Source organism: Onychostoma macrolepis, chromosome 08 (genome assembly GCF_012432095.1).
Source record: "Onychostoma macrolepis isolate SWU-2019 chromosome 08, ASM1243209v1, whole genome shotgun sequence".
In the NCBI taxonomy this organism is placed as follows: Eukaryota; Metazoa; Chordata; class Actinopteri; order Cypriniformes; family Cyprinidae; genus Onychostoma; species Onychostoma macrolepis.
Window position 1 is genome coordinate 27,605,327 of NC_081162.1, and position 13,424 is coordinate 27,618,750.

General features: G+C 35.9%; 1 protein-coding gene across 3 annotated transcripts in view; it reads left to right on the forward strand.

Moving 5' to 3' along the window:
- Nucleotides 1–182: 182 nt before the first annotated feature.
- Nucleotides 183–13,424, forward strand: part of dtx1 (deltex 1, E3 ubiquitin ligase) — a 45,381-nt gene continuing 32,139 nt past the window's right edge. Inside the window, exons 1-2 of one of the 3 annotated variants that reach the window (XM_058784527.1) lie at nt 183–1,326; nt 2,797–3,513. In XM_058784527.1, coding sequence (XP_058640510.1) covers nt 3,258–3,513 — 256 coding nt within the window. In that variant the 5' untranslated portion in view covers nt 183–1,326; nt 2,797–3,257. Of the gene's footprint in view, nt 1,327–1,381; nt 1,583–2,796; nt 3,514–13,424 lie in introns of those variants that run through there. The other 2 variants (XM_058784526.1, XM_058784528.1) reach the window with 2 other exon arrangements.

A 13,424-nucleotide genomic window follows, 5' to 3' on the forward strand; every position in this document is an offset into this window, starting at 1 on the left:
ACATGTTGACCATTAGCATGAGGCATCCAGGCAAATGTAAAGTCCTCTTGTCACTCTGTTGGGATCCTGCCGCATAATGTCTTTAAACAAACCTTGAAGGTTCTTAGAGGAGGAGGAGGGTACCGTATAACAGCGCTGGGATGTTTCTCTGTTGTATCAGTTCACTCATACGGTGATTCAGATCAGTGTGTGAGCGATGCTGAACGTCAGTGTTTCTCTTACCAGAGAGTGGAAAATGGAAAACCACTCACATGCACTGTTCCAGTACGGCTTTCAGACACAAAGCTTGATGCTTCTGCATTTTCATTGGCGTAGAAGAAATTTTGAATCTAACCAGCCATTTTTGACAGAAAAGTAAGCTATCTTCTTAACCTTTGACCATTAACAACTTCTAATATAATGCAATATCACACTAACAAGCATGATATTGTTCCGAACACATCGGTTGCTAGTGTCATATTGCTTAAAAATAAAATAATCGTCATTAAAAAAATAAAACACTTTATATTTAGGTCTCATTTAATTTCAAATTATGTTTACAAGCATTTATTAATTTCAGTTAATGTTAGTTGATAAAAATGCAACTTTATTCATGTTAGTTCGCATTAATGTTAACAGATACTATGTTTTATTTAAAAAATGCATTCATAAATTTTGAAACTAACATTGAGTGCAATAGACGCAATATTCATTGTTAATTCATGTTTACTAATATGTGACCCTGCAGCACAAAAGCAGTCATAAGCAGCACAGGTATATTTGGAGCAATAGCCAACAATACATTGTATGGGTCAAAATGATCAAATTTTCTTTTATGCCAAAAATCATTAGGATATTAAGTAAAGATCATGTTCCATGAAGATATTTTGTAGATTTCCTGCTGTAAATACATCAAAACTTAATTTTTGATTAGTAGCATTGCTATGAACGTGATTTTCTAAATATTTTGATTTTTTTTTCACCCTCAGATTCCAGATATCCATATAGTTGTATCTCAGTCAAATATTATATCATAACAACCATACATCACTGAAAAGCTGATTTATTCAGCTTTCAGATGCATGTATAAATCTAATTTTCAAAAAAATTGTCCCTTATGACTGGTTTTGTGATCCAGGGTAACATTAAAAATTATGTTTTATAATGTATTATTTTTTGTGATGTTTTATAGTTTATTACACATTATTATCCATATCCTATATTTCTATATAAGCATGATACGCTTGTCTTTATGGGATTTCTGAGCGGTGGAAGTAACACACGAGGTCATCTGGAAGGAAAATCTGATTTTCTCATGCTGAAACCGCTGCTTCTTTCCAGGCTGAGGTAAATAGAGCCACACACACACACACACACACACACACACAAAAGCAAGCAACAGTCAGGCGGCGGAGGATGCGCACAACATGAGCAACAGCCAATAGAGCTCACAGACAGCAGAACACGGTGAATTCCGACTCTCTTCTGCTCGTTTAGCGTCGGGAATGTGATCTAGAAACACTTCGCTTATTCAGTCTTTCATTATTCTGGACCAGATCTCCGGTCCATCGTCTCGGTTCGGCGGAGACGCTTCACATCACAGGTGACTGATTCATTTTTTCTCATTTCTGCGTCTGTGCTGAGGTAAAACACGCTCTACCTGATGCGAAATAACACGAATTCGTTTCCATGTGAGATGTCGTATTCAGAATGAGCCTGGATGAATGATCAAAGACATCATGGCTTATGTGCGTCCCGTTTATTCCTCGAGCTCCGTAAGCGCGCATATTCCCTTATTTCATATCTAATAATGAATTCTCGCTTTGCGAAACGCTTTAGTGGAGAAAATCGTCCTGTTTGATTCGGTGTGATGCACTGATGAGATTCTGATGAACGGATCCGATCAAATCCGGAGGAGACGCGGAGCTGGAGCCCATATGGAGAAGAACGAGCTCATTTGTTCGTAAATGAAGATGAATCGAGAGCGGATTTATGAGCAGAACCGGCTCTTCCACACGCATGCCCGTTTAAACGGACCCCAGACAGATGTTTGGCTGGAACTGGCTTATAATAGAGCAGATTTGAGGCCACATGCGATTCTTTCGGGATTGGGTTATGCGCTGAGAAGAACACGGGTTTGCTTTGGATTTATGATGAGTTTGTTATGTAAATCATCAGAGGTCTGCAGTTATTGATCACTGATACAGGATCTTTCCTTTGGGTTTGTTAAAGGGCTCATGGGTACCAGGAGGAGAGGGATCTCTCTACTCTCTCTCTTTTTGTATGCATATGTGTGTTTTGAGTATATCGTGTTCGCATGCATATGTCTGACATGATTTGCTACAGGTTTTGCTTGTGGCATCAGTAGATGCAGTTCACAGTAATACCTACTGCTGGCAAAAGTCAAACTGCGATGAAAACAATTCCTGTTAAAACTATTGTGTTTAAAAAAAAACCTGCTAGGCTACTTGAAATAATATATGATCTTATAATTAATATTTAAAAATTATTGATATGCATGCAAATGTTTCATAATGCATAATTTTCCCATTTTTATTTTTTTAAATATTATAAATTAGATTTAATAAAAAAATAAAGATTTTTCCACATGAAAGCAATCACAGATTTTAATGTCACAGATTTATCTACTGTAGGTTTGACACCACTGATGAAACAGCACAGCAGCCAATGATAAATTAATTATTTGTAATGATAATTCTACAACTAGTGGGACCTCCAAATAAATGAAGTTTGATTGTATATTTTTGGGCTGATTTTCACTCTCTTTTTCTGTCTGTTTCATTACATACGCAATAGTATTGCAGACCATGTGGATGCAAAACCTGGCAGTCCTTTCCAAGAGCAGCGTGTTCTCCTTCAACTGGATCTAGACCAGAAAGCTGGACTTCAGGACTGCAGGATTATATGAGCATCACTAGCAGTGACTGGACTCCGTCTCAGATCATCTATTTTGGATTATTCTGCTGAGGAGGAGTTACTTCGGAGAGCATGATTACTTCCAGAGCTGGAATACTAGAGACTAATCTAGTTTATGTGGGCAAACTCAATTACAGCAGCGAATCCCTCATGTGAACAGAGCAGCGTCTAATTCGTTTTGCTGCAGGACGTGCATTGACTTCTGCAGTTTGTGCACTCGTTCTTAAGCAAAATCAAGAGTTTTGAATCTTCACAATGTGTTTTCAATAGGAACATTCTCTTGGAACGCATATATTGGGACGAAATCCATTCTGTTTGTTGTTGGTGTGGAGTTGAATCAAATGGCTCGACCCGGCTCTGGGGTTCTGGTGTCGCTGGGAGGCGGATACTCGTCTCAGAGCATGGCTAGGGTAGTGGTTTGGGAATGGCTGAATGAACACGGCCGCTGGAGGCCATACAGCGCCGCCGTTTGTCATCACATCGAAAACGTCCTGAAGGGAGACGCACGAGGGACCGTCATACTGGGGCAGGTGGATCCGCAGCTCGCACCCTACGTCATAGACCTGCAGTCCATGCATCAGTTCAGACAAGACACAGGTGAGTCACAGAAACATGTTGTTTGCTTGTGTAAAGTGGATTTGAATTGTGAAATGTGAAACTGGAAATGCGAATCGGTGCATTCAAGTCATGTTGCAAACTTATGAGATGAATGCACTTGACAGCCTCCACAAATTCAGTGCATTCAAGTCTTCCTGGGAAGTTCGTAATTATCATGTCAGGTGCATTCAAGCAAAGTCTTGAGCTATACTAAGACAAGTGTGCTTTTCCTATGAATGGGAGAAATTGCAACACAGAATAAGCCCCGCCTTCTAAATAAAGAGCCCATCGCCAATAGACTGCATTAGTGCCAGCCCACTTTTTCAGTGGCGCTGCAGTTCTGAAATTATTTTTCCTATGGGGATTTAAAAAAAGTCTTCTTTAAAGCATTATACTCTGTGAACCAAACCAACCAGCTACGAGGAGAGTCACAACATTATAAACTTTGATATGAAGCAAAAAAGTATTTGAAAAGCAGACAAAAAAGGCAAAGGTGCAAGACTGTGTACTTAACTGAAACGAGGGAAAGAACTACAATCTGAAGCACTGCGAATGATATAATTGAATTTAATACGACGGAGAAAATTAAAACTATTAATTTAAAGATTTTGGTTGTATTTATAGATATATATTTTAAGTTCTTCTGCAAAATATGCATAGCTATAGAAATATTTAATTATTTTGAGAACACATTGACTCAATTACATTCACAGTGTTTCATGGGAGTGGGCGGAGCTAAAGATATCTATTGCACTTTGCTTAATGCAGCTGTCTGATTGGTGGAATTTTCTGCACAGCATCATGGGTAATGTGGTTTTTCACCACAAATTTTTGCTATTTAACACATTCATTTTAAAAAGCTGAATTAACGCGAACAGATGAGTTGAACAAAAGCGTGGACAATCGATTAACCACCTGTCTTTGTAGGTTTCTCGGTTATTGTTAAAATTTACGCATATTTTATTGTAATAATTGTGCATGTATTTTATGCATGCAACTTAGCTTTATTGTAATTGAAAATAATAATAATAATGTTGATTTCAACAATGCTGCATCTATTGCATGCATCATTTTTTCTAACTGAGACGCTTCCAAATAAATGCATTTTTTATTTGCAATAAAACTAGCTAAAATTGCATATGCAAAATATCTTAGGACAATGCAGTTATGATAAAATATATGATTAAATTTACAGCACCTTCAGATATAGAATAAAAAGCAAAAATACACCTAGTGTGCATTCTTTATTGTAGAAGTAGTCTACAAATTATTTGTTCTGAATTTTTTGTAGAAATGTTACATTGCCATCTTCTTCTGATTAAAGTGACTCGCATCTGATGTCATAATTACGACATCCCAATTTGTAAATATGAACTTCCCAAGAGTACTTGAGCACAGTGAATGTGTAGACTGCTATATAACCACTTGCTACAGTTCCCACACATCAAAAGCACACCTTTCAAGGTTAAACGTTCAGCAAAAGTGCATCGGAGGAGAAACCGAATGGATTGTTTGAGAGACGCACTCGTGTGATAGTGCATGAATGCATGTGTGTGTTTGCGGTATGTTGCATTTGAAGTCAACTAGATGAACAAAGACAGCTGGAGGGTTTTTGGACTGTTTTGAAAATCTGTGCAGTTCCTACCAAGAGCAGATACTCTCTGAAGACTCTCTCCGTGCGCACACACACACACACACACACACACACATAGATCGTAGCGTCCCCAGGGCTCTCTGTTCGCATGATGCCATTGCCGCAGGCCACTGTTTTCCCTCATGAGGGAACAAATGACCTAAAGTAGAACGGTTCAGGGTTAAATTAGGACACATGGGATGCTCCGTGGAAAACCAAACTGTGTGTTATTTTGGTGCATGTTTTTGTTCATTACAGCACAACTATTGAGCGTGAAAATGTAAATTTTTATGGCAATAACATCACTAAAAAGTACTGCAAAATTGATGTTTTCCTTCAGAGTTTGGTCAGACAAACAGATAGTCCCGACCTCAAACTTGCATGGGTTGAGTAAACGTTCCTGTATCAAACTAGATCAAAGAGAAAGCACTGTAAAGATGGCACATGTTAGCTTTGATGTCACTGCCATGTGATCTGGATGCTGGTTGCTTTGAAACCACAATATTGCACTGCAAATTATCTAAACATTCTTAAATCAAGATACTTGGGAATTAAGAAGCAAAATCCCATATGATTAAAAAAAAGGGAAACAAGATTCAAATTATGTGACTTTATGCTTAAAACAGTAACAGATATCTGACAGTGGGGTAAGAAAAACAAAACTAGTTTTCCCTTTGAATTAAGTTTATTTTTCTGACTGCATTGGTCTTTTTCCAAAAAAAAAAAAAAAAAAAAGACTTATTACCTCAAATAAATGTTTTTTGATTAATAAATGTTCAGATACTATTGTAGTTTTTTTATTAGACTTTATATATTTTCTGCTTTCATGTTAATTTTAGCTAAGGTTTTAGTAATTTTGTAGTAATCTTTTTCTTTTTTTTTTTTTTTGCAGCGTAGGCTTTTAAACTAGTTTAAGGTCTTGAATTTTAATGGAATATATTATTAGACAATTTCATTTGCATTTAAGCCTTTGGCAGACACTTTTATCTGTTACATTGAGGTGTACATTTTATCAGTTCATTTAACCAGCAAGACTTGATCAGACAGTATCATTACATTTTGCTGGAAAACAACATAGTGCTAGAACTAAGTAGCATAAACCAGCTTAGACCAGCATGTAAATTCAAAACTGTTCAAAACTGCACTTTTCAGCTGGAAGGTTGTTTAAATGGAAGTACTTCCTCTGTGAATTTAAAAGAGAAACTCTTTCTGACTCTTCTGGATTTTTTGGCCTTCTGGGTAATCCGTAAAACCAGGCTAAGCCTAAAATGAGAAATCAACGTCTCTCATTGTATTATGACCCCTGACTCTGTGGTTTTAAAGCTCCACCAACTTCCAGATGACTGTGTGTGTGTGTGTGTGTGTGTGGGTTTACTCACTGGTTACACTTGCGAGACATAAATTTTCCCCCAACATGAGCTAAATCTGACAGAACCTCCCTTTGGGACTTTTTAAAATTCTAACCATGCAGAATGTTTTCTTTAATGGTGGTTAGTCAGAAGTCATTTTAATGTGCATTATCTATAAACAGTACAATACTATTTTAAGTCTTCATTTAAGTGCATTTCAATAAGGGTCCTATAATGGTTTTTCTCTTTTCAACTTTAGTTAGTGTGTAATGTTGCTGTTTGAGCATAAAAACATCTGCAAGGTTACAAAGCTCAAAGTTCACACTGAAAGGAGATATTCTCCGTCACAGAAAACACTTTTCTAGAACCGTTAAAAAAACAGATCATTCAGACTATTTAGGGGTGTGTGTAGAATAGATGTTTTGGTTGTACTTGGAATTTTATCTTATATAGAGATGCTTATCGAAATCAGTATTTGAAAATCAGTAACTACTTTTTGTCAAAATTGAGTTATGAGTATAGGGCTGCAACAAATAATCGATAATAATATCGACAACGAATATCATTATCGATTAGTCGCATCTGCCCACCGTGCACTGAAAACTTCCACCAGTCGTGTCAAATTATACCACTGAATAAAGCATTTCTATTTTAAACTGTCCTTTGTCCATTTGTCTACTTAAACTCCATTTAAACTGTGCTTTATGACTCTTTCTGCACATAATGTATAGCAAAGACATAGATTTCTCTTAGACTAATTGTAGCTACACTCTCAGAAAAAAAGGTACAAAAGTTGTCACTGGGATGGGACCCTTTCAAAAGATACCCCTTTGGACCTTATTTAGCCCTAAAGGGTGCATATTTGTACAGAAAGCATACATATTTTAGTACCTAAAATGGTACATAATAGTACTTTTTGAAAAGATACTGCTCCAATGACAGCTTTTGTACCTTTTTTCTGAGAGTGTACTGTATATAGCCTTTATAGGCTCACATGTGTTTGTGTGTGTAAAAGTTTGGAGCGCTTGTGTAATTTTCTGGATTATACGTATGTACGCATGCTTATTTTAGGTGTCCTGGTTCTTCCAGATGGAGCTCTCTTAATAGACTGTAGAGTTCTGAGATTTATCCGTCAGTGAGTGTGTGTGTGTGTGTGGTGCCGGTGTCCCTTCCTTACTGCTTGGATATGAGTGATTTTCTTTGAGGTTTCCTCATGTGCAGTAAGTATGCAGTATGGGATGGAGTCTAGTAAACAGCAGCTGGTCGCTAAGGTCATACTGACATCACTCAGCCCTGCAGAGAAAATTACAAGACCAGAATTCCTCGTTTCCTCCGCCTTGTTTCATTCATACCAGAGTGTCGCTATGCAGTTCCTATGGTGCTGTAAATTGTTTCCAGGGAGTTGCTATGTTGTTTCTAAGGTGTTTTAACCATGTATTTATGCAGTTGCTAGGGCTTTCTAAAAAAATTTTTAGCATTTCGTTATGTAGTCTCTAAGGTGTTTAAATTGGTTACCAGAGTGTTGCTATGCAGTTGCTATGGTGCTGTGGATTGTTTCCAGGGTGTTCCTATGTTGTTTCTAAGGTGTTTTGAAGCATGTTTTATGTAGTTGCCAGGGTTTTCTACATTTTTTACTCATGTTTTTATGCAGTTACTAGGGATTTTTCTTAGCATGTATTTATAGCATATTACTATGCAGTATTCTTATTGTTTAGCAGGGTGTTGCTATGGTGGTGCGTATGGTTGCCATGGTGTTGCTATGTGGTTGCTAAGGACGTTTTTGTCATTTTTAATGCTGTTGCTATGGTTTTAATTTTTTTTTTTACATGTTACTATGTAGAACAGTATCTAGTAGTGTATTCTGACTGGTTGTTGGGGTGTTGCTATGCAGTTGCTGTAGTGCTGTGGATTGTTGCCACGGCGTTGCTGTGTTGTTTCTAATGTGTTTTTAACCATGTATTTATACAGTTGCTAGGGCTTTGTGAATGTTTTTATTTATTTTTTATTTTTTTTATTTTGTTATGTAGTCACTAAGGGGTTTAGATTGGTTACCAGAGTGTCGCTATGCAGTTGCTATGGTGCTGTGAATTGTTTCCAGGGTGTTGCTGTGTTGGGGACACTTAATTTCTAGTGATTATTGCCGATTAGATTGCACAGATACTATTTAAACTAAACTGAGCTAGACAATGACATCTCTGAATTCAATAATGAAATGCCTTTAACTGAAAATTGAGTGTTTAATCTTATCATTATACATTACTGACACTCTATCCTCCAATTTGATACTGTTAAGTGCTTTGACACAATCTGTATTGTTAAAAGCGCTATATAAATAAAGGTGACTTGACTTGTTTTAAGGTGTTTTAAGCATGCTTTATGTAGTTGCTAGGGTTTTCTAAGTTTTTTTTAGCATGATGCTATTAAGTAGCAAGTGTGTCCTTGGTGGTTGCCAGGGTGTTGTTATGCAGTTGCTATGGTGCTGTAAATGGTTTCCAGGGCATTGATATGCGGTTTCTTAAATGTTTTTTAGCATGTTTTTATGTAGTTGCTAGGGATTTCTAATTTTTTAGCATGTATTTTTAGCATGTTACTATGCAGTAGCAAGGGTGTTCTTATTTTTTACCAGGGTGTTGCTAAGTTGCTGTGTGTGGTTGCCAGGGCGTTGCTATGGTTTTTCTTCAGCTGTTTTCTGGTCCAGCATCTGGAAATAGTAAAGTAGCAGCACAGCTCTCTTGATTTGAGGAATCATTTGCGTCTGGAGCCGGATGATGAACAAACTGAACTTTATTACTCAGTGTTAGAGGTTTCATCACATCTCTGATAAGGAATGACTGCTCTGTGTGTGTGTGTGTGTGTGTGTGTGTGTGTGTGTGTGTGTGTGTGTGTGTGTGTGTGATGAATGGCAGTGTGAGATGTGATTGTGTGTGTTTGAATGGGGTTTGATCTCTGGCCAGACTGAATTGATCTGTTTGTCTCAGGAGAGAGTCTGTGGTTTTCTGCAGTGCTGTAGACGTCTTCTCTTACACGTCTCACACAGATTTGAAAAGTGACTCTGCAATCATTTGTTTTGTTCGGTTGACTGATGTGAAGTGTGTACTTTACAGCAGACTAGAAATATGCATTACTGAAGGGTGTGCAGGATCCGCCAGTAAAATATTAAATCAATATTAATATTAAAGTTAAATATCAGCCGATCAATATAAAAAAACAGTAGTTGCATACCATACAACATGTAACATTAACAATGGGCTGCATAACTGGTAATAACTGTAGAAAATCAATTATTATTATTATTTTATAGCGGATTTATTAATTAATTTTATTAATTTATTTTTATTTAAATATTTATTTTTCTTTTTTTTTCTTTTTACTTTAAATCAGTGTCTGTCTGATTTACATTTTCATCATTATTTTAATATCATTAATTATAAACCAGGTTATTTTTGTTATTAAGATTGTTTATTTGTATTTATATTTTTATCATTCATTTTAATTGTATCATTTATTTGTTTATTTATTTATTTTCTTTTAACCTTGCTAAGTAATTTCAGCATTTTTAAGGATTAATTTAATTTTGGATTGGCAGCTCATTTCTTATTCAGCATATTTTAAGAAAACATGTTGACCTTTATAATTCTTAAAAAAGAAGAACCTATTATAAAGGTTTATAATACAAGAATCATAATCTCAGTTCTTAAAAACACTTCAGATTAAAAAAAGCAAATCAGATTACAAATAGGATTGAAAAACAATTTCAAAAGATTTTTTAAGAATCTGTTTATCAGTTTTCTTGCTGCTAAAAATAGGCTAAATATTTTGCTGGATAACGAGTTTGTAACTGCAGTATGTGTCACAAAGCTGCTAATTTGCATAATTATTTTCATCAGGACAATCGCTGTCACTCAAATTGCTGAAAATCTTTATAAACTGACCTGACAAACCATGATGTCATGAAATTTATGATTGTCAATCAACGGTGGCAGAGATAAATTCAGAATTTACTTATATTTCATAACAAATGCAATAAAATAATATGCCATGGCAAACATACTGAAAATTAGTGTGACTAATAGTGTGACTAATTTTTTGTGACTCTAATAGCCTGTGGTCCCTGGTTGGCCAGCCACTCTTGGGTCATGAATATTAATTTGGCTATATGATATCTGATTGGCTGTGAGCTCTTGCCAAGAGCATAGAGCTTTATTTCAGTCCAGTGCCAAAGCAGATGGTTGGCAGGTGTTTCTGCTTGGTCTTAAAGTTCGTTTTATGCATCTGGCTACTTTTTGCCCTTCATGCTGCTGTCAAATAGTTCATCTGCCAGAAAGAAGATGGGACGTGTTTCTAGAGGTGAGGGGTCAGGTCATGATTGATTTGTTTTGTGTGAGTGTGATCGGTTGTGATGTTTCGGTTTACCTCAGAGACGGATAGCTGACATGTTAAGATTTTCACAGATCTGCTTTGACCGTGAGAAACTGATGTGTGAACTATGATGTATGCGGTGTGTGGTCACGAATGTGTGAGTGTCTTCTTTGAATACAGGTTTGTGTTGTCTAAGTGTTTTTTTTGTAGGATGTTTACGTGCATAGAGCCTCATACCTGCGTGTTCTTACTGAGAATGAAACTTACGAGCGTGACTGTGTGAACAGGTAGCGTGTAGAGAGCAGTTTCCCAGAAAACAAAACAAGAGTTAAAAAGTTTGGGGTCTTTTTATAGAAATGAATACTTTTATTCATCAAGGATGCGTTAAATTGATGAAAAGTGACAGTAAAGTCATTTATAATGTCACAAAAGTTTTCTATTTCAAATAAATTCTGTTCTTTTCAGCTTTCTATTTATCAAAAAATCCTGAAAAATAAAATGCATCATGGTTTCCACATAAATATTGGGCAGCACAACTGTTTTCAACATTGATAATAATCATAAATGTCTCTTGCATATTAGAATGATTTCTGAAGATCATGTGACACTGAAAACTGGAGTAATGATGCTGAAAATACAGCTGTGCATCACAGAAATAAATTTCAGTTTAACATATATTCACATAGAAAATAGCTAGTTTACATTCTAATAATATTTCACATTTTTACAGCATTTCTGATCAAATAAAGAGCAGAAGAGACTTATTTCAAAAACACCAACATTTTTGAATACTAGTTTATGTTGGAGATACTAGTTAATTTCTGCACCATTAATGAAACACACCCTATAGTAAAAAATGATGATTGTTTCCAAACAGGTTTCCTTGTGCTCCTCCCCTCATCTTCTATTCGTCAGGCACACAGATAGCCCCGCCCCCAAACTCACATCATTGGTTGAGTTTGAACACACCAGAAACTATTTAAACATCGCACACAGCAGCTTTAGGTGTCATGTGTGTGTTTACCGACCGTCTGACAGATGAGCTGTTGAACTTGCAGGGCAGTTCATTACTGCAACCTTTTCTGTATTAATATCACGCTTAAAGTTTGCACACTGAAGCATTTTAAAACAATTAACCTGTAAAGGTGATGTAGGAGAGCCAAGACACCTCGTCTCTCTCTCTCTCTCTCTCTCTCTCTCTGTGTGTGTCCGGTCAGCACTTGTCTTGTCTTGACTGGTGAGATGAATAATATCAGCCAGATGCTTTTTGGCAGCAGCTCCCCATGCGGCCGATCCAGAATGGAGTAACGTACGACCACAGTTTCCACTTTGCTCATTAGGAATGACAGCCAAAGGTGCTCTTAGAAAGAACTGCAGTCTCAAGGTGAATTTTAATCAGGCAGAACATGCCATGTCCTTTAGTTGTACGCTTACAGTATTTTACTTTCTGACAGAAAAGTTTTAAACAGGATTATTATTGTTAAATAAAATCTAAAAAGTCTTTTGTTACTTAAACTGAAATAAAAATGAATAAAAATGACAGATATATAAAAAAAAATGAATAAAAATGACAAAAACACAAAACTTTTATTAAAATCAAAAAGAAAATGGAAAATATAAAGAAAAAGTCATTTTAAATATTAAGAAACACTGAGTGTATGATATTTTTATGATATTTTATTATGAAAAATCAATAAAAACGACAAAAACAAAACTTACTAAAATTAAAATGAAATATAATTCAAAATATTATTAAAAACTCAATTTTATTTTATTATATGCATTTTATTATATATCTGTACTTATATTAATGATGATAAAATAAATCTGGTTAAAACAGTTTGAATTAGTTTGTTTTAATTTTAATTAATTAATTAATTTTAGTTAAAGTTTTAGTCATTTTGTCATTTTTAACATTTTGTTTTTGTTTTTAAAGTCTATATAGTTTTTATTCATGTTTATTTCAGTTTTAATTTTTTTTTTTTTACTTAAAGTCAAACTAAATGAAAATAAGAAATGATTCCATTGCAACTAGTTCAGGCATTTTTTTTAGTTTTAGCTAACTATTTTACCCCTCTTTCACATAATTCTTTGACATGCTGTAGGCATGCCACGAGCGACAAGGAAAGTTTACCAATTATATTTCGTGCCCAGTGCTGTCAAAATTTTAAAGTACTGATGTATTTGATATATATATATATGTGTGTGTGTGTGTGTGTGTGTGTGTGTGTGTGTGTGTGTGTGTGTTTGTGATGTACTGTGAAGCCAGAGACAATTTTCTACAACGTGGATAGTAAAGTAAAGTAAAATAAAGTATGCTCCGTATTCAGGTGCTCATCTTAAATAAAAATCCTTCTGACATGTTTTGAAGGCAGCTAAATGACAAGCTCCGCCCCCAGATAGTTTGATTGGAGGCACCGCCCACAGATAGCGTGTGAGAAAAGTGGAGGTGTTGAAATGCTCTGGTTTATGACGGGGTTTTCCACCGAATACGTGCATGAGCGTGAGAGATAGTGCATTTTGGTTTTCTCTTGCAGGAAATACAGTGGTCTTATCTGAAACACTGCAAA